Genomic DNA, 21,787 nt, shown 5'->3' on the forward strand with positions numbered 1-21,787 from the left:
GAGCGAGCATGAGTGAGAGCGGAGCAGCCGAGGCCTGGGGCCTTGGCCCCACAAGGGGACGCCAGGATGTGGGGCAAGGCCTCACTCTGCACCTTGGGGATGAAGAGTTGGAGACCAGCCACAGGGGCCCAGCTTCCTGCTCTCAAAGGGCCCAGGGCTGCGTGCCCCCAAATGGACTTTGTGTTGAGTAAATGCTACAGGAAAGGGGACATGTGCCCCCACAGACCCTGTGGTCAGGCAAGGGGGCAGTGGGGTCACAAGGCTTTGAAGTCCCGAGTCTTCTCAGAGTCAACAGAGTCCAGCTCCTTGAGTTTATTGGTTAGCTGCTGTGCGCCCGCCCTGGGCTCTGGTGAGAAACAAACTATCCTTTGAGTCTAGTTGGCAGCAAGAGAAAAGTTATTCTCATTTTCTAGGGGAGAGAAACAGAGCCCAGCAGTGCTTTGTGTGTTTCTGGCAAGGGTGGTGAAAAGACCACTTCATTTTAGGGGACTCGTTAAGATAAAAATGGATGCATCTCCAAGGATGTGGATATGGCTCCACCTGTCCATCACAGGGGCTCCCATGCCTGGTTTCCTCCCAGAGCTACCTGGGGAGCAGCAGCCTGTTCAAAATGCAGATCACCAGGCCCCCTGCAGGAGGGGAGGAACCTCTGCCCTCATCTGGGCACTCTGCGCTTTATGCTGACCCCACGCTGGCGGCTTCCTCAGGCTCCCAGGTTGGGAGAGATGAGACAAACCCCAGAGGGAAGGCCTCCCAGCAGTCAACTTGCTCTTGGGGAACTAGGCTGTTACCCTGAGGCCATGACAGGCTGAGGGTAGGAACTGCCCTCCCCTCTGTAGCAGTGCTTTTGCTGCAGTGGTGGGGCTTTTCCTAGAACACAAGCACACAAGGAAGATAAGGTAATAATCTGGACTGACCCAGACATTCAAAGCCAAAGGACACACGGGAGCTTCACCAGCCAAGAGGAAAGCCCACCAATGCAGACCTTGGAGGCTCATGTGAGGAGGGGTCAAGGGAAGTGTCACCAGGAGGCAGAGGGGAGGGTGGGATTGCCTCTCCACAGCCACCTTTGTGGCCATACACACCTTCTAGGAACTCTTAAAAACACATCCTCTAACCCCAACCCCAGATCTCTAAATTCTTAGATCTGGAGTCCAAGAATGACATTTTAAAGAAGCTCCCTCCTTCCCCCATTAGTGTAAGAACTATAGTTCTCTCTATCCTGTGAGCAAAGCGTGGAAGCCGGAGAAAACACCGGCCTCCTGCCCTGGAGGGTCCCACTAGAGCGAAGTGGGGGCAGCAGGCCTGTGGCGGTGGTGGAGAGCAGGCGGCTCAGCATCCTGAGGGGCTTCAGGGACCTCCGCAGCCTGTCCACCGGCGGCCGTGAGGAAATCTCAAGAATGAAATAGGAAGCATCGCTGCGCTCCTCCTTCCCAAACATGCTCAGAAGGAACAGGGAATAGCACAGTGTATTGTTTCACGGATATTCTTCCATGACGAGGATCTACTCCATACAGTAAACAGTTGTAGGAACACATATTTTCCCTCTGGGACTCCAAAATTTTGAATGGAAAAAAAAATGCAATCTATCCACAAGTATCTTTGCTGAAATAGGCCCCATGCAGAAAAGGTACCTTCTCCCCTCGGAGGGCAGTGCAGCTCTGCCAACACGCAGCTAAGCAAGCTGTCACCAGCCTAGGGGGCTGCTCAACCCTCCCAACTGGTGTGCACACCCACCTGCAAACCCTCATGCATCAGATGCACCTGCAAATGCAACTTCTTGTCCCTTCAGGCCATTGAGCCAAATTACAATCTGACAGGGTTGCAGTGACTGCTCACGGCTGCCCTGTGACAGTCCCACTTTGTGTGGGTGCAGGTGGGGTAGAGGAGGATGATGACGCAGACAAGAGGAAGCCCACAGCGGACGTCAACCATTGCTTTATTAAGGCTCGGGGTGGTCTGCCAGTCAGAGGGGCTGACTCATTCACTCCACAGATCCTTGCCACGCTCCACTTTGGAGTGACACTGAAGGTGGAGGCTCTCTCAGATCCCGAGCCACATTCACATCCACGCTGTAGGCTGAGGGGTGTGTGTAGACGACCTGGGGGGCCTCAGAGGGTGGGGCTGGCTCTAGCAGGCCCTGGGCTCTGGCAGGGCGCGCTGGCAGGGAGGCACGGGAGGGCAGGGACATCTCCCCCATCCCTCCCAGCTCAAACTATGGCTTTGTTATCCTTTTGCCACTTGAGCAGGCGTGGAGAGCCCCTTCCCTGACCCCTCACTCCGCAGCCCCATGTGCTACGCTGTGGGAGGAGACAAAGGGAAAGCCCGCGAGAAAGCAGAGGCCCCCCTGTGCCTGGGACCTGGCCAGACCTCAGGGGCTTTGACCACCCACTCACTCCTCCTCAGCTCCTCCCAGCGATGGGTCTTCTCAGGTTGAGGCCAGTCACTCAGAAGTGAACCCGCAGAACGTCCTGGCTGGCAAATGGCCGCTGGCAGGCTATGCATGTCATGGGTAGGGAGCGTTGCTTCTCACCCAGGCAGGGCCGGCACAGGAGATGGCCACAGGGAAGCTGGTACACGGGCTCCTTTTTGAAGTAGGGAGAGAACACTCTTTTGCAGGATGTGCATTCTGGGCCCAGGATGCTCCCAAGCTGCTCTGGTGAATCAGGGAAGAAAATAGGCCAGGGTTAGGAAAAGCTGCCCCCAGTCCAGGCTCCGTCCTGGAGGCAGGCATGTGCCTGGAGTAGGACAAGAAGCTTCCCTACCCTGCATCCCTTCAGCAGCCTGGCTTCCTCCCTCCCTAGGCCGCCTCCGACTCATCTGGGAGGAGAGGATGCCAGGGAGCCTGAGAATCTGGGGAGCCTCCTCTCCATAATCAAATCTCGGTGCTCCAATGAATGCTCAAGAAAAGCTGGCTTCTAAGGGCTGCTGGGCAGCACTGGGCCCTTCCTGCTGCTCTCCCAGCAAGATGGACTTTCCCCTGGATAGGCTGCCAAGGTCACAAGCTCACCCTGACAACCTTGATAAACTGCAAGAAAGGTGAGATGTGACAAGAAGAAAAAGCAAAAAATGGTCTGAGGTACCCAGGTTGGGCAGGTCAAGGGGGGACGGAGGTCACCAGAGGGGCAGGGCTGAGACCTGCCTGCTGAGCCTGGCACCTGAGTCTCTTTAGCCCTGTAGCCCAGCAGCTCCCCTCCTGACCCGTCAATCCCTTTCTTGTGCTGCAGGCTCTCTCCTTCACGCTTCCCACAGGGTTTCCTGAATGAGGGCCACAGCGGGCAGGCCTTGCCACCCCTCCTCCCCAAGCTATACCTGCTGCTCTTCTCTCGTGGCCCTTGCCTAGGGAGGCTGCTCTTTCCCCCCCAGTCCACTCCCATCTGGAGAGGGCAAGGATGACCTTTTGGGTGAAGAGCCATAAGAATGAAAGGGAGCCAGCCATGCATGAGTGAAAGGGGCAGCAAGTACAAAGAGTGGCTGGTCTATTAAAGAAACAGAAAAGACAAAGGTGTGATGTGTGAGAGAGTGGCAGAGGAGGGTGGAGCAGGGCTGGAACATGCAGGACCTCACAGGCAGCAATTTATATTTTATTCCAAGTTCAACGGGATACCCTGGAAGGATTCTAAGAAGTGGAGTATCATGATCCGGCTTACATAAAAAGATCCCTCTCTGGGCTTCCCTGGTGGCGCAATGGTTGAGAGTCCACCTGCCGATGCAGGGGACATGGGTTTGTGCCCTGGTCCGGGAGGATCCCACATGCCACGGAGTGGCTGGGCCCGTGAGCCATGGCCGCTGAGCCTGCGCGTCCGGAGCCTGTGCTCCGCAACGGGAGAGGCCACAGCAGTGAGAAGCCTGCGTACCGCAAAAAAAAAAAAAGATCCCTCTGGCTCCTATGAGGAGGATGGGCAAGGCAAGGGTGACTGTGGAGGAGCAGCAGAGGCTGCTACAGGAATCTGGGGGAGCAGTGCAGGAGCTGGGGCCAGGGGAGCAGCAAGAGTAATGGAGCAGAGAGGACATCCCTGAGATCTACTTTGGAGCAGTGTAAACAAGACTTGATGATGAATAGAATGTCAGGAATGTTGACGGAAACCAAGGAGAACCTCCATGTTATAGGCTTGACCACAGGGTAGAAGATGCTTGCTCTTTACCAGTGACTGGATGATGGGGGGCTATGGGGAAAAACCTTTGGAGGCGCCTGCAGTTCTGAGTTAGAAATTCACTGAAGATATCCATGAGTTTCCCACATAGAGGCACCAAGAAGCTGTAAGGGAGGTCAGGGTTTGAGTTCCAAGGAGAGGAAGGAGCTACAGGTGAATATGGGCAGTCACAGGCCAAGTGGGCTCTCCCTTGAGTGACACAGAGTATAGAGAAGTGGGTCTAAGACAAGAGTCTGGAAGAGAAGGAAGAATCAGCAATGGAAACTGAAGAGAGACTCTTGAAAATGGGGAGAAAAAGAGCATAACATCCGGAAGGCCAAGACAGGTGTTTCAGAAAGGAGAGGCTGGTTAGCCACAATAGACGCTGCTGAGAGGGTAAGTGACCATCGAATTTGGGGTCATGGAAATTGCTGGTCACCTGGACAAGACAGGTTCTGGGAATGATTAGGATGGAAACATAATCAGAGAGACAGGGAGGAGGGGACAAGGGCAGAAGAGGTAAGATGGCCTGGGATCCAGGCAATAAGAGAACAGACTAACTTTGGATAGGCAGGAGGAAGCAAGTGTATACCTTATCATTAGTCCCACCAGATTTCATCTTGTAAAAAATGCTCCAGATTCTCTCACTTTGTATCCTAACCGATTCTATCATCCATTGTGGTCCCAGGTTCATTTTAGGCAAAACTTAGCTCAGTAAGCTATCACTGGTGATACTGGTGAAAATGTTAATAGGAAGGGATGAAGATGACATACTCAACTTGAAACCACCCTCCACATTTACATAAAGTACCCCAGATGTCAGATGAGAGACAGACTACATAAGAAAAATAAGCAAGAAGGGAGAAACAAACAAAAGTCCTCAGGACAGAGTAATTAACATTAGATCTTACCAAAAAACACCAATCCTCAACGCCACAGAATTACTAAGAATTGACTAACGGAAGACTTTCTTGTGAAGAGTTAAACTTCATAGGCAGCCCTTGAACTCACCCTGGAAAAGTAAAGGCCTGGGTGTTGGAGCTAAGGAGCCTGGGCATAGAGGTTCACAGAGCCCCAGAGGCATGGCCCGGCATCCTGTTCAAGGGCTCTGAGGAGACAGACAGGGCCCCTCTTACCCGAGCTGGAGCCTGGCCTCCAGGAAGTACTGCTCCCTCTTGTGCTGAGCTGCTGGAGCTGTCCTCTGGTCAGCCGAGCTGTGAAGGAGGGCATGGAGCCAAGGGTTGACGTCAAGGCAATTTCCAAGCTTTGCGACAGCTTTTGCTCATGGGATACTGGACCTGCTGAGAGACGCACAGACCACAATATCCAGAGAGTTTTGGCAAAAGCGAAGACCAAAACACAAAGTCCTCTGAGAACCACAAATGGTACTTCTAACTTCAAACAGACACAAACATAAAGAAGGTCCTCCCTAATGTCTACTAATAGACTGTGATGACAGGATACCAGGAGTTAAAGCCCTGGGGTCCCTGGCAGTTCTTACCCATCCCACACTGCTTTCAGGATTCCTGGGCTCTGCGCTAGCTTTTCTCCTCCTGTACAAATTGCTGGGCAGGCCTGGGCCACCTCCTGGCTCACCTGTGGAACTGTACCCTACTTTCTTTAGGCCTCCCTGCCTGCCAAGGACATGACTGGGGCAAGTCAACGCCCAGTTTTGTACCCCTGCTCCCTGCCCCCATTCCCTCCCCAACAGGCTTAGTCTGCTCTTTCCCCATCTCCTCCCTGCTAGGGCCCCTCAACTCTGCAGAGCCACTGGCCTGCACTCCCTTGGTGTTCGTGTCCTCTTGCTTCCTAGGTAAAGCAAAGCAGTTATTATCGAGTGGAATAATGAAGACCTCACTCCACTATCTATAGGGCCTTCTCTGGATATGGGCTGAGGGTGAAGTTAACAGGAGATGGGGACAGCTGCTGAAGAAAGGACCTAGAGATCTGCCTGATAGCAGGGTACCCCAAAGTGGGGAGTGGAATGTTTGGCCTACAGTATGTAGGACATAGGATATCAGCTTGAGGCCTTGAAGGAGCACTGGTCAGCGTGGTCCTGTGTCACCAACAAATCTGTCAAGGACAACACCACTGGAGACCTCCACAAACATCAAGGTCTAAGTACCTTTCTCCTCATCTTGCCCCACTGCACCTCAGATGCTTCCAGGAGTTTCTGGTGGTCTTGTTAACTAAAATTTACACTGAAAGCCAGAGAAGATACATACGTAACCTTTAAGTGTGCTATTTGCATAAGCCTTTTAGACTAAGAGAGGAACTTTAAAGATTGATACAGGTGGATGGACCTAGAGTCTGTCATACAGAGTGAAGTAAGTCAGAAAGAGAAAAACAAATACCGTACGCTAACGCATATATATGGAATCTAAAAAAAACGGTACTCATGAACCTAGTGGCAGGACAGGAATAAAGATGCAGACGTAGAGAACAGACTTGAGGACACGGGAGGGAAGAGGAAGCTGGGACGAAGTGGGAGAGTAGCATTGACATATATACACTACCGAATGTAAAATGAATGGCTAGTGGGAAGCTGCAGCATAGCACAGGGAGATCAACTCGCTGCTCTGTGACGACTTAGAGGGGTGGGATAGGGAGGGTGGGAGGGAGGCTCAAGAGGGAGGGGATATGGGGATATATGTATACATATAGCTGATTCACTTTGTTATACAGCAGAAACTAACACAACATTGTAAAGCAATTATACTCCAATAAAAACGTTTTAAAAAAAGAATGATAGAATCTAAACAGACTAGTTTTCATAAACAAAAAGAAAAAGTTGTCAAAGAGCTATCTCCAAAAGCACCAAGCACTGACAATCACAGGGGAATTCTACCAAACATGTAAAGAGTAAATGAAGGACTTCCCTGGTGGTGCAGTTGTTAAGACTCCACGCTCCCAATGCAGGGGGCCCGGGTCCGATCCCTGGTCAGGGAACTAGATCCCACATGCCGCAACTAAAAAGAAAAAAAGATCCCGCACACAGCAACTAAAAAAAAAAGAAGATCCCGCATGCCGCAACGAAGATCTCGCACGCAGCAACAAAGATCCTGCATGCTGCAGCTAAGACCCGGCATAAACAGATAAATAGATAGATAGATAGACAGACAGATAGATAGGAAGGAAGGAAGGAAGGGAGGGAGGGAGGGAGGGAGGGAGGGAAGGGAGGGAAGGAGGGAGGGAGGAAGGGAAGAAGGGAAGAAGGAAAGAAGGAAGGAAGGAAGAGTAAATGATTCTAATACTACTAAGTTGTTCCAGAGTTTAGAAAAGGGAAATTTCCTAATTCTTCTTATGGAGCAAATCATTGATACCAAAACCTGACAGAAGATGATGTGTACTTGTACACACACACACACACACACACACACACACACACACACACACAACTGCAGTCCAATCTCATTAATGAAGGCAAAAATCCTAAATAAAAACACTAGCAAACAGAATTAAGCAATACACTAAAAGCAGCATGACCAAATGGAGTTTCTTGCAGGAATATAACAGTGGTTCAATATTAAGAAGCCTATTAATATACTTTACTGTATTAAAAGATCTAAGGATGAAAAATCATATCATCTCTACTGATATTGAAAAGGCATTAGACAAAATCCAACCACCAATCTTGGGTAAATACATTGAATAAAATAGGAATCAATGGTGTGGGAGAGTGTCTGAAATGGCCCCCAATGAATCCCACCTGAACTTAGTAACTTGCTTCTTACAGAATACAATAAAAGTGATGGGATGTCACTCTGTGATTAGGTTCTACAAGACTGACTTCCACTTGTTTGCACATGCTGGTGTACACAGCTACCATGTTGTGTGCTGCCCTTGAGAGGCCCATATGGCAAGGAATTGAGGGCAGAATCCAGGCACCAGACAAAAGGGAAGTGAAGACCCCAGTGCAACAATTCAGCAAGGAACTGAATCCTGCAACAATCACATGAGTGAGCTTGGAAGTGAATCCTTCCCCAGTCAAGGCTTGAGATGGCTGCAGCCCTGCCAACACTTTGATAGCAGCCTTGGAAGACCCTAAAGCAGACAATCCAGCTAAGCAATGCCTAGATTCCTGACCAGAGAAGCTGTAAGATAATAAATGTGTGGTTCTTTAAGCCAGTAAGTTTTGGTGTAATTTAAGCCAGCAAAGCATAAAACAAAGGGCAAGTGCCAAGTGTCACTGGGAGGAGTAGAGATGACGACGGGCTTGGACATAAGACGAGGGATTACCTGTTGAACAATCCATGAGCTCACTGGCAGCTTTCATTTTCTTAGCAGTGTGCTCTGAGGTAGTGGGTGAGACCAGAAGGCTTGTGGTAGAAAAACAGGAAGCATTTAAGCCAAGGCTACTGTCTGGGGCATGTTCACCCTGCTCCATCTTCCTTTTCTGAGAGGGCAGAGCAATGGAAGAAGGGGTCACTGCCAATGCAGTCTGAGCTCTCCCAAGCAGGTGGCAGCCAGGGATGGAGTGCTGGAGCAGGAAATGGTCGATCCGGGCCTTCAAGGAGGGGTGAGGCAGGGGCTGGGAGTGTGGAGTAAAGGCTACTCCTGTGAAAGGGTCACTGGGCACTCGGCCCCATGCGGCTTCACTATGGTTACACTTCTCCAGCGTGCTCTGGTCAATGACCTTGCCTGAGGGCAGCAGCATGGGGTAAGGCATGATCTCCAGGGTGATGGGATCCAGGAACTCTTCAGGTACATCCCGAATTACCTCAGCCAGCTCCAGTAGGCTGGAGGGGGCCTGCTGGCCCTCAGACTGGCCCCCAGAATCACAGTCACTCTCCATGGGCAAGGCCGGGGCCTGTAGAGACAAGTCCTGAGGGAGGCTCTCTGAGGCAACCAGCAAAACACTGTCTATCACCTCCTGAGAGCAGGTTTTGGCTGGCTGACCCCATACTTCCAACCGCTTGATACAAGGGATACCACTGCCTGTCACATGGGTGATACAAATCTTGAGATGGGCCACATGACTAAGAGAAAGAGCCCCTTTATTCCAGAGCTCCTGGGCCACAACAGCAGGGGAGGGAAGTGTGGCTTCCATCGGGCCAAAAGGTGGCCTGGCTTTGAAGCCCCTGTGGCTAAACACCACTTGGCTCTGGTTTTTCAACAAGACTTTGCCCACCAAAGTGAACGCTTCTTTGTCCGGAATGGATGGCTCATCTGGGCCTGGGGTCTGGCACTCGGGGGTACTCCAAGACACTCTGCTGGACAAGGCAGATGTATACATTTCCAGGCCAGTGACAGTCTGGCCTCCCCCAGCTGTGAGGTCTATGTTAATCCTACAGATTTCCACACTGAAGGGAAAGGAAACTGTCACATAGACTGGTGGCTTAATGAAATACTCTGTCCTAAAACCATGACTTCTCTTTGTGAGGTCTTCGGAGATGAGATTTTCTACTTCATAACCATCAGCTGATATCTAGATTTAATGACAAAAATGAGACACATTGATTTGACGAGATCCAAATGAAGACAACTAGTTTTCAACAACTTGTCACTTCTAAGAAAACTCTTTAAAGAAAATCTGAAGTTCCTCATTTGAAATTTCCTCTATTACATCAAATTTTCCTGGGGTTTTCTTTTCTTTTTCTTTTTTTGGCAGGCATCCAAGATCAGGTCAAAGGCTGAGGGCAACTGTGTCCCCAAATACTGCCCATCCTTAAAAAATGAGCAATAAAACTCTGCCTAACCAACAAAAAATCCCTTCAAAATAACATGTCTGTGAAAAGGGGGCAGAGTTACAAGTGTTTTTTGGATTGTTTTTGGGTTTTGGGGTTTTTTTTGTTTTTAAATTCAGAGGATGAAAATGTACAGATTTAGGGAAAAATAAAGATGTTCACTGAAGTTCTCAATTTTGTACTTGGACTCTATCAATTATAAGAGTTTCCCTGGGAAGGCATAACAAAGGAACTTCTTGTAAATCTATGAATGATGAAACTTGGAAAAAAAAGTTTGCACAGAGACAAGGACCACAAAAGACTATGGGAAATTTAAAACAGTGAATGTGCTAGGGGTGGGATTGTGAGTAGCTTTTTCCTTTCTCCCTTTTAATGTTTCCAATACTTGTTATAACCAATGGAAATTTTAAGATATCCTTGTCTGAAGGAGTCAGCTTAACAATCTGGGAACCAGAAATAATGTGTTGTGTGCAAAAATCCCAAACTGGGGAAGAAGTTCAATTCTCCCCTTGGAGTTTCCTTACTCCCTGCTCTGGACTGTGGAAGATGTCCAGCTTTGTACAAAAGGGGAGGCAGCTTAATTCAAATAATAAAGAAGAAGGAATCCATATAACAAATATAAGCCATTATTTGTAGCATGAGAAGTTAGCAAGAACAACAGCATGGGAGAGAGAGAATTTCTACCTTCACCTTGACCTTGAGTGAAATTAAAATTTATTGTCAAAGGGAAGAGAACCCTCCACAAAATGAGTCACAACTCAGCTTGTAACGGTGCTGTCTGACTCTAGAGGTGCAGTCTGACCCATGCTTACCTAAATATCATCTGGTAGACTCTAAAACAATGAGGGTGAAAGCACATTAAGCCTGAATTAAGTCTACATACACAGGCAGGAAATGGGGAAAAACATGAAAAATAGATGTCATATATTTATTTATGTGTATATACTTGTTTTGTTTACCTTGTTGCAGTAAATTCTTGGTCTGAACTGTGGGAGGCAAAGATTTATTACCATCCTTACGGCTGAAAGGATAGCTTCCAAGCATCAGAAATAGCCTTAAATGAAAAAATAAAACTTGGTATTAGACAAGTTAAAATTCAAATCTAAACTTTTAGGAGTTGATTCATAAGATCAGCTTGGTGCTTTGTGACCACCTAGAGGGGTGGGATAGGGAGGGAGACGCAAGAGGGAAGAGATATGGGGATATATGTATATGTATAGCTGATTCACTTTGTTATAAGGCAGAAACTAACATACCATTGTAAAGCAATTATACTCCAATAAAGATGTTTAAAAAAAAAGAGATGAGAATCAAACAGGATAACAATAAAACTTTAACACACACACATTCTCATGGTCTATACTCTTTTTGTATACTACATGGGATACTGGGAAATTAGTCACTGAAAAATTACAAAGCAGATTTCTTTTGCAGACTGTGTAGTCTGGTTCTCTGCATGACGGCTGCTCTAAAGCCCCAGTGGAGGCAAGGGCCTATCAGCTCTTCAGGGGGCTCCCCACAGGAAAGAGAGGGTCAAAAGTGGATGAGCTCAGGGCTTCCCTGGTGGCGCAGTGGTTGAGGGTCCGCCTGCTGATGCATGGGACACGGGTTCGTGCCCCGGTCTGGGAAAATCCCACATGCCGTGGAGCGGCTAGGCCCGTGAGCCGTGGCTGCTGAGCTTGTGCGTCTGGAGCCTGTGCTCCGCAACGGGAGAGGCCACAACAGTAAGAGGCCTGTGTACTGCAAAAAAAAAAAAAAAAAAAAAGTGGATGAGCTCAAAGAAAAAAGAGGACTACTTAGCCAGAAGGTTTAGAATGAAAAGGGTCACAGAAAATAATCACAGTGGTGCTATGCATCATTGTCATTTAACACTTGTTAATGCAATTATGTTTTCTTATTAACACGAAAACAATTAGAAGAATCAAAATGTCATTATTGAGAAGTAGAAAATCTTAAGAGTTGAAAAGCACCTTAAAAGAACATCTAGGAGCTTCCCTGGTGGCGCAGTGGTTAAGAGTCCGCCTGCCAATGCAGGGGACATGGATTTGAGCCCTGATCCGGGAAGATCCCACATGCCATGGAGCAACTAAGCCCGTGTGCCACAACTACTGAGCCTGCACTCTAGAGCCCGTGAGCCACAACTACTGAGCCCACGTGCTACAACTACTGAAGCCCACGCACCTAGAGCCCGTGTTCTGCAACAAGAGAAGCCACCGAGATGAGAAGCCCACACACCGCAAGGAAGAGTAGCCCCCACTCACTGCAACTAGAGAAAGCCCGCACGCAGCAATGAAGACCCAACACAGCCAAAAATAAATTAATTTATGTATATATATATATATATATATATATATATATATATATATATATATATAAAGAACATCTAATCCAAATACAGCTGACCCTCGGGACTTCCCTGGTGGCGCAGTGGTTAAGAATCTGCCTTCTAATGCAGGGGACATAGGTTCGATCCCTGGTCCGGGAAGATCCCACATGCCGCGGAACAAATAAGCCTGCATGCCTACAGCCTGTGCTCTGCAACAAGAGACGCCACTGCAATAAGAAGCCCACGCACTGCAATGAAGAGTAGACCCTGCTCACTGCAACGAGAGAGCCTGCACACAGCAATGAAGACCCAATGCAGCCAAAAATAAATAAATTAAAACAAACAAACAAACAAACACATCTGACCCTTGAACAACACAGGGTTTAAGGGCACTGACCCTCCACACAGGTGTTGAAAATCCATGTTTATCTTTACAGTGTGCCCTCTGTATTGTTTCCACATAAGTGAATTCAACCAACCTCAAATTGTGTGGTACTGTCGTATGTATTTAGTGCAAAAAAATCCACATGTGAGTGGACCTGCATAGTTCAAACCGGTGCTGTTCAAGGATCAACTGTAGTCATTTTGATGACCAATAAGCAGGGTAAGGGAAATGGATGAAGGTGGTTAAAAGGTACAAACTTCTAGTTAAGATAAATAAGTTCTGGGGATGTAATGTACAACATGGTGACTACAGTTAACAATGTATTGTATATTTGAAAGCTCCTAAGAGAACAGACCTTAAAAGTTCTCATCACAAGACAAAAAAAAATGTAATTATGTGAGGTGACAGATGTTAACTAAGCTTATTATGGTAATCATTTCACAATATATACATATATTAAATCATTATGTTGTACACCTTAAACTTATACAATGTTATATGTCCGTTATAGCTCAATAAAACTGAAATCAAAAGACTAATGTCCAACAGCCTTCATTTTTCTCTGTAGAGAAGCAGGGAAGGCACTAGAAACACCCCTTCCAGTGGTAAGCCTCTCCAACGAATTTGGACTCCTTGAATGAGGCCAGCCAGCCATTCTATGCTTTTCCATCTAACAGACAAGGCCATGAAAAACTCCCAATAGCGACAGGGCCACCCTCTGGGGTCTTGGTATTGTCGTGCTCAGTAAGTGCCACTTGCAGAGGCCAGGCATGTTGGGCATCCTGCAACATTTTAGTGAGTAGTTTCTGCACCGTGAAGATCTGCCATGAGACCTGTGAATGTTTATTATCTCAGCCTAGCCCCTATGTCAGTTTTACATATAAACACAGAATATTTTTTAACATGGTTTTAATACATGCTGAATTTTCTAGGAAGGGAACTTCCATGTAAACCACAGGAAGATCATACTTTGTTTACTTCAGGTCTTTACCAAGAAGTGTTCACTTCTGAAAACCACATCACTGTGGTATTCAGAAATGCTAATATATCTGACAGTCCACATTTGTAGAAGTCTGCATTCATATTGATTCCACATGTTGGTAAAAGCTTTTGATTACTTTCTTTTTTTTTTTTTGGCTGTGCCACGCAGCTCACGGGATCTCAGTTCCCCAACCAGGGATCGAACCCGGGACCCCTGCAGTGGAAGTGAGGAGTCTTAACCATTGGGTCACCAGGGAAGTCCCTCAGTTATCCTATTGAGCTCATTGATTTTAACAAATTTTCAGGGATTTGGGGGGGCAGGAGGTTCTACAGTCTCAATAATAATGAGAGCCTCTTTCTTAAATGGTAACTCTTATTTCTGTCTTTCATCTTACTATATTAGCTAGAACTGCCAGAATTATATAAAATATTAGAGTTGCCATGCTTGTTTTGTTCCCATTAGAAAACACCTCTAGTGTTTCATCTTTGAACATAGTGCTGATTGTTAGACTGAAATATTCTTTCTATGTTAATAAAGCATTCTGATTTTCATAGGTTTTTGAAAATCAGGGATAGGCTTTGAATTCTGATTGTCTCTATATATTGAGTTTTATTATTTTTCTTATTTGACAGATTAATGAGACATAACACATTTTCCAATTTTCTTAAATAAATAAATTTATTTATTTTTGGCTGCGTTGGGTATTCGTTGCTGCGTGCAGGCTTTCTCTAGCTGCGGCGATCAGGGGCTACTCTTCGTTGCAGTGCACGGGCTTCTCATTCTGGTGGCTTCTCTTGTTTTGGAGCTCGGGCTCTAGGCGTGTGGGCTTCAGTAGTTGTGGCACAGGGGCTCAGTAGTTGTGGCTCGTGGGCTCTAGAGTGCAGGCTCAGTAGTTGTGGTGCATGGGCTTAGTTGCTCCGCATAATGTGGGATCTTCCCGGACAAGGGATTGAACCTGTGTCCCCTACATTGGCAGGCAGATTCTTAACCACTGTGCCACCAGGGAAGTCCCAAAATTTCCAATTTTAAGCCATCTTTTTATTCCTAAGATAGACTCTAGTTGGTTGTGGAAGATTGTTCTTTAAATGTTTTTCAAACTCTACTGAATTTGATTGGTCGTATTTAATTTTAGATGAGATAACACTGCACATTCATGTAACATTTACAAGTCCTATGCTAGGAACTGGAGTGGAGATAAAAATGAAATGGTCAGGTGGTGAAACTATTCTGTATGATACTGTAATACATGGCATTATACATTTGTGAAAATCCACAGAACTGTACAACACAAAGAATAAACCTTAATGTAAACTATGCATGTCAAATAAAAATAATTTATCAATATTGGCTTACCAATTATAATAGATATACCACATTAATGCAAGATGTTAATAATAGGGAAACTGTATGCAAGGGAGAGGACGTATATGGGTACTCTCTGTATTATTTGATCAATTTTTCTGTAAGCCTAAAACTACTCTTAAATAGTCTAATAACAATAAAAATAAAATAATAATAATAATAATAAAGAATGATTGGGGGGCCTCCCTGGTGGCGCAGTGGTTGAGAGTCCGCCTGCCGATGCAGGGGATACGGGTTCGTGCCCCGGTCTGGGAGGATCCCATGTGCCGCGGAGCGGCTGGGCCCGTGAGCCATGGCCGCTGGGCCTGCGCATCCGGAGCCTGTGCTCCGCAACGGGAGAGGCCACAACAGTGAGAGGCCCGCATACCGCAAAAAGAAAAAAAAAAAAAAAAAAAAAAGAATGATTGGGGAAAAAGTGACTGAAAACAAATTAGGACTGGAGAGCAAACTGAAACAAGTGACTGTGCCATTACAGGATTAGAGTAGCAGACCCTTTAAAGAAAATCTTACAAATCATGGTATCTGTTTCTTTGGGAAATAGTGATGCCCAAACGTTGTAGGATTCTGTACGACTCTGGTTGCCACTGAGGTCTGTGTATGATCTTTTCCTCTCTCTTGTTCCAACACTCCTGATCTTTTAAGGCAAGTATTTCCTGCCTTAATGTTTAACACAGAAAAAAAAGAATGGCGCACCATATGAAAATGCAAACAGTCTCATCCAGGAAGACGGCCTCCTCAGCTCTGCCTAGGAAATAGACAAGCTACCTGAATTCACTGCAAACACTCTCCAGTGAATACTTACAAATTATAGACTCCTTATCCAAATTTGGCATCTAAGTACAAGAGAGACCGTGTCTGAGTACAAGAGAGACCATGTCTGAGTATAAGCTGGGGACCACAGACCATGGCTAAAGTGCCCTGCAGTTCAGAGAAGCAGCTTGGAGCCAGACAATATGGCATTATAAGACAGCAAGATAATAAATATTTATAAGCAGATATCAATTTTCATTACAAGGATTTTTTTTTATTACAAAACATTTTAGATAAAAAGGTAAAGAATATAACATAGTAGACACTCTTCTACCCACCACCTAGATTTAGCAAATGCTAACATTTTGCCACGTTCATGTCTCATTAATGTACCTTAATGATAATTTACCGTGTATTATCTTGCAACATGCTTTTCTATTAAGCATTACTATTTTAGGTTTTTTCATGTTGAAATGTGTATATCTAGTTTGTTCATTTTAACTTCTTCATAGTATTCCACTGTATGACTAAAACACAGTTTATTTCTCCATTGACCTATCACTTATATTTTTAATTTTTTTACTATGAAAAAAAGCTGCAGGGCCTCCCTGGTGGCGCAGTGGTTGAGAGTCCGCCTGCCGATGCAGGGGATACGGGTTCGTGCCCCGGTCCGGGAGGATCCCATATGCCGCGGAGCGGCTGGGCCCGTGAGCCATGGCCGCTGAGCCTGCGCATCCGGAGCCTGTGCTCCGCAACGGGAGAGGCCACAACAGTGAGAGGCCCGCGTACCGCAAAAAAAAAAAAAAAAAAAAAAAAAAAAGCTGCAGTAAATATTCTCTATAAGTCTTTTTGTGGGGAAAAAAAGTTAAATAACGCGGTCCTGTCCTCAAGTCTTGAAGCATTACAAACTTCCTTCCAACAGTGATTATGGAATACAAAGGTTTGTAACAGAGCTTTTCACAGATGACATTAAGAGTAGGGAAGGATGGTCTAATCAATGTTTTTCAATTTGTTGTTTTAAAATCAAGTTATAGGTTGAAGAAAAGAAATATGAACTAAAAAAGTACAAAATACCAAAGTGCACATAGTGCATTATTTCATGAGACTTTTGTTTCAGTTTTATACAAATACATATAACAAATATATACTAGGTTCAATATAAAATGTACTGTGGCTTTTGATGAAAAAGACTGAAAACATTGGCCAAAGGTATACCCAGAAGTCAGGGAAGAACTCACAGGAGTAACGTTTGAACTAGAGACAACTAAGACACATGTCTGACCTCATGGACAACTTTGAAGAAGGACAGATACCACAGACTAGTGGTAAATCGTACAATATGTGCTTGACTATAGGAGCCAAGAGACAAGAACAGGAACAAAATAGGAAGGGCACTAGGGAGAAGGACCAGTAAGAGTCAAGGCACAGAAACAGGACAATGTGAGGCCAATCCAGGAAATGCTGAATATGCCACTCAGCTGGAGGAAGCAGGGCTGGAAAGGCATAGTTATAGTGCAACATTACTACCAGGAAACTGACAATGACACAATCTACTGATCCTACTCAGATTTCACCAGTTTTACATGTACTCATTTGTGTGTGCCTGTTTATTAAGTTCTGTGCAATTTTATTCTCTGCACAGATTTATGTAATCACTTTGTGTGTACCAAAGTCAAGATACAGAACAGTTCCATCACAAGGATCCCTTGTACTGTCCTTTTATAAATCCAAATACTCTATTACCACAGAAGTCTTAAAGTTCCTCACCCAGATCTAAGCTCCTCAACTGAACACTCCAGTTTAATTCCACTACCCACACTATAAGAAACAAACTTGAGGGACTTCCCTGGTGGCGCAGTGGTTAAGAATCCACCTGCTAATGCAGCGGACATGGGTTCAAGCCCTAGTCCAGGAAAATCCCAGATACTGCAGGGCAACTAAGCCCATGCGCCACAACTACTGAGCCTGCTCTCTAGAGCCCGTATGCCACAACTACTGAAGCCTGCGCGCCTAGAGCCCATGCTCCACAACAAGAGAAGCCACCGCAATGAGAGGCCTGCGCATTGCAACGAAGAGTAGCCCCCGCTCGCCAAAACTAGAGAAAGCCTGGGCGCAGCCAAAAATAAATAAATAAATAAATTTATTAAAAAAAGAGGAAGAAGAATGAGGCTCCAGATACACGCTCAGAGTATTTCTTGCAGCTGACAGCCCCTACAGGACTGGATGTCCACACGGAGACAGACCTTTCTCCTCTGCCTCCCTGTACCAGGCTGAGGAAGGGAAAATGCAAGGGAAGGACTGAGAAGGGACCCAGAGGTAGGGTGACCAACAATATGGTATACCAAGGACTGAGGGTTTTTTTCAGAACGTGGAACTTTCACTGCTAAAACCAGGAAAGTCCCAAGCAAACTGGGACATCCTATCTGGAAGGTTTCTGTCTGTGCTTCCTTGGAGCTTAAAGCACCCAAGCAAACCTTTTTGTTGCTGATGACTCAGAACCTAGAGGTGGGGAAGTGTGGAGGGATAACTTAGAAGAGAATAAGGTGACCATGACACTTTCTGGACACCTGTGCATCCATCTTCCTTTGGCTTACAAAGAAGTTGCCATAGCTGAGTTATACAAGCTGATTTTTGAGTCTCATGAAAATGTAATGGAAAGTAATTCTGGCAGATACACATATTTTAAAGACTAGGCTCAAACAGGTTACAGAATAAAAAAAAAAGATTACCTGTCAAATAAGAGAAAAGCATTTAGCATCAAAGAGTGGGTGGAATACCAAGGCACTGAGCAATTTCATAAATTGGACATTTCAGCTTTTAAAGAAGTACAATACTTCTTATAATTTCTAAATTGAGTTACTGGTCCATCCAAGTAAAAAATCTGACTTGTGTGCATTTTTTTTTATAGCTGGTTAAAATGAAAGACAGCTGTCCCAGCCTATCCCACATAGTCACCCACCGATGAGAGGGAAGCAGGAAGACCAAAACACAGGTGTAGGCCCAAAAGAAGCTTGCAATGTTATATACCTGGAGCCAATTCACCCTTCAAGAGCTTAATATGTGCAAGATACTTTGCTAGGCACAAGTGGACACAGTTTTTACTCTTAAGAAACTCACAGGATCAAAACAAGGCACAGATGGGCACGGGTTCTAATACCATTTACTCCGTACCTTAATAGCAGTGTCAGAAAAATTATATGGGAACCCAGGTAAGGCAACCAAGCTCCTCACATACAAACCTGACCCTAACTCTGTCCTTCTCCTCCAGGGCCTTATTCCATCTGTTCTTGCCTCTCTCTTGAATCTTCAACTTATCTCTGACTATTGGACCCTTTCCTCAACATGTAAACAACATTCAAGTCTCTTCTGCCCCCATCAGCCACCTCAAAAGAACCCAGCCTTGTCTATCTTAGGGTTGTCAATTTAGCAAATAAAAATTTTAAATGCCCACTTAAATCTGAAATTTGGATAAACAATGGACTTTTTTTGGTTGTTTGTTTAGTATAAGAATGTTCCATGTACTACTTGGGACATACTTACACTAAAAAATTATTTATTGCACATTCAGCAAACTACGAATAGAAAGGAACTTCCTCAACACAATAAAGGACATTTACGAAAAATCCACAGCTAATATTATACTCAGTGGTGAAAGACTAAAAGCATTCCCCCTAAGATCCGGAACAAGACGAGGATGCCTGCTTTCACCACTACAATTCAACTTTGTCTAGAAGTTCTAGCCAGAGCAACTAGGGAAGAAAATGAAATTAAAAAGTATCCAAAGTGGAAAGGAAGAAGTAAAATTATCTCTATACACAGATGACATGATCCCATATATAGAAAATCCTAAAGAATATACACATATACATACACAAAACTTAGAAGAGCTAATAAAAGAATTGAGCAAAGGTGCAGGGTAAATCAGTTGTATTTCTATATACTAGCAATAGCAATTCATAAAGGAAATTAAGAAAATTCCATCTACAATAGCATCAAAAAGAATAAAATACTTAGGAATAAATTTAACTGAGAAGGTGCAAAACTTACACACTGAAAACTACAAAATGTTGTTGAAAGAAATTAAAGATTGGACTTCCCTGGTGGCGCAGTGGTTAAGAATCCACCTGCCAATGCAGGGGACATGGGTTCGAGCTCTGGACAGGGGAGATCCCACATGCTGCGGAGCAACTAAGCCCATGCATCACAACTACTGAGCCTGTGCTCTAGAGACCGCGTGCCACAGCTACTGAAGCCCGCTAGCCTAGAGCCCGTGCTCTGCAACAAGAGAAGCCACCGCAATGAGAAGCCCGCGCACCACAATGAAGAGTAGCACCCCACTCGCTACAACTTGAGAGAAAGCCCATGCACAGCAACAAAGACCCAACACAACCTAAATAAATAAATAAATTTTTTTTTTAAAAAAAGGAAAGAAATTAAAGAGCTAAGTAAATGGAAAGACATCCTGTGTTCATGGGTTGGAATACTTGATATTAAGATTGAAAAGCTACTAAACATCATCAGTCACTAGGGAAATGCAAATCAAAACCACAATAAGATATCACTTCACATCCACTAGGATGGCTATTTTTTTTAAATAGCAAAGATGTGGAGAAACTGGAACCCTAGTACATTCTGGCAGGAATGTAAAATGGTATAGCCACTGCGGAAGTATGGTGGTTCCTCAATAAGTTAAACATAGAATTAATACATGACCCAGCAATTTCACTCCTAGGTATATACCCAAAAGTACTGAAAACAGGTGTTCAAACAAAAATTTGTATATGAGTGTCCACAGCAGCACTATTCATAATAGCTAAAATGTGAAAACAACCTGATGTCCATCAACTGATGAGTGGATAAATAAGATATTGTATATATATGAAATGGAGTATTTTTTGGCCACAAAAAAGAATGAAGTACTAGTACATGCTATAACACGGATGAACCTAGAAAATATTATGCTAAGTAGAAGTCAGACACAGAAAGCTGCATATTGTACAATTCCATTTATATGAAATATCCATATATGCAAATCCATAGAGACAAAGCAGATTAGTGGCTGCCAGGGTCTGAGGAAGGGGGAAATGTGGGGTGACTGCTTAATGGGTATGGAGTTTCCTTTGGGGGTGAAGAAACTGTTCTGCAAGTAGATAGTGATGACTGGGTACACAACACCATCAATGTAGTAAATATCACTGAATTGTACACTTTGTTTAAAATGGCCAATTTTACATGTATTTTACAAAACATTATTCACTACTTATCTGAAATTCAAATTTAACTGGGCATACTATATTTTATCTGGCAATCCTAGTCCCATTCTAAATCCTGCTCAAGTTTCCCCATCCCTTCGAAGATTCCCAAGGAACTGCCTCAATATTTGCAATCCATTCCTTAACTCCACTCATTCAACAGGTGTGCAGTCTGGCTTTTGCCCTGACAATTCAATTCAAATTGCTATTGTTAAGGTCATCAGTGACATCCAAGTTGCTAAACTGATTGAAGATTTTTCAGTTCTTGCCTTAATTGCTCTCTCCCTAGCAACTGACTATACAAACCCTTTCCTTCCTGAAATACTCTTTACCCTTGGCTTCTGTGCAGTGAAAGGTTAACTCAGCAGGTTTGGGGTATTCAAGTCTTGCACATTCCAAAGAAACTTCACCAAGTCCTGGGATATAATCTCTAAGCCTTTGGAACATTGTGCCTGATAAGACTGTTGTATATATATCTAGGACCTTGGGCCACACCAGATAGTTTACATTAACAAAGTAATTTATGGTGGGAGCCTTGGGTCATGCTGTATAAACTGGGCCTCTGGAGGGGCTGGGGACTGAGTAACTAAGGTCAGCCATGTGGGCACTCACTCCATGTCTACATGACTGACCCCAAATAACAACCCTGCACACCAAGACTCAGGTGAGCTTCCCTGACTGGCAATATCTGTACATATTGGCAAACATCATTGTTGGGATGAATTAAGAGCAGACTGTATGTCTCCACTGGACAAGGACAACTAAAAGCTTGTGACTGGCCTCTCCCAGACTCTACACTATGTGCGTTTTTCTTTTGCTGATTTTAATCTGTATCCTTTCACTATAATAAACCACAACTCTAAGTTTTTCTTAGTTCTGTGAATCATTCTAGTGAAAGTGGTCTTGGGGA

General features: G+C 45.1%; 1 protein-coding gene across 9 annotated transcripts in view; it reads right to left on the reverse strand.

Moving 5' to 3' along the window:
* Positions 1-1,922: 1,922 nt before the first annotated feature.
* The window catches only part of UBOX5 (U-box domain containing 5), a 30,933-nt gene continuing 11,068 nt past the window's right edge, over positions 1,923-21,787 (reverse strand). For 4 of the 9 annotated variants that reach the window (XM_060119906.1, XM_060119907.1, XM_060119908.1 and 1 more), the window contains exons 2-5: positions 10,780-10,874; positions 8,373-9,561; positions 5,270-5,434; positions 1,923-2,656 (exon numbers count right to left, since the gene is read on the reverse strand). In XM_060119906.1, coding sequence (XP_059975889.1) covers positions 2,448-2,656; positions 5,270-5,434; positions 8,373-9,561; positions 10,780-10,833 — 1,617 coding nt within the window. In that variant the 5' untranslated portion in view covers positions 10,834-10,874 and the 3' untranslated portion in view covers positions 1,923-2,447. Of the gene's footprint in view, positions 2,657-5,269; positions 5,435-6,941; positions 7,103-8,372; positions 9,562-10,779; positions 10,875-21,787 lie in introns of those variants that run through there. The other 5 variants (XM_060119910.1, XM_060119909.1, XM_060119912.1 and 2 more) reach the window with 5 other exon arrangements.

This window comes from Mesoplodon densirostris, chromosome 16 (genome assembly GCF_025265405.1).
Source record: "Mesoplodon densirostris isolate mMesDen1 chromosome 16, mMesDen1 primary haplotype, whole genome shotgun sequence".
Lineage (NCBI taxonomy): Eukaryota > Metazoa > Chordata > Mammalia > Artiodactyla > Ziphiidae > Mesoplodon > Mesoplodon densirostris.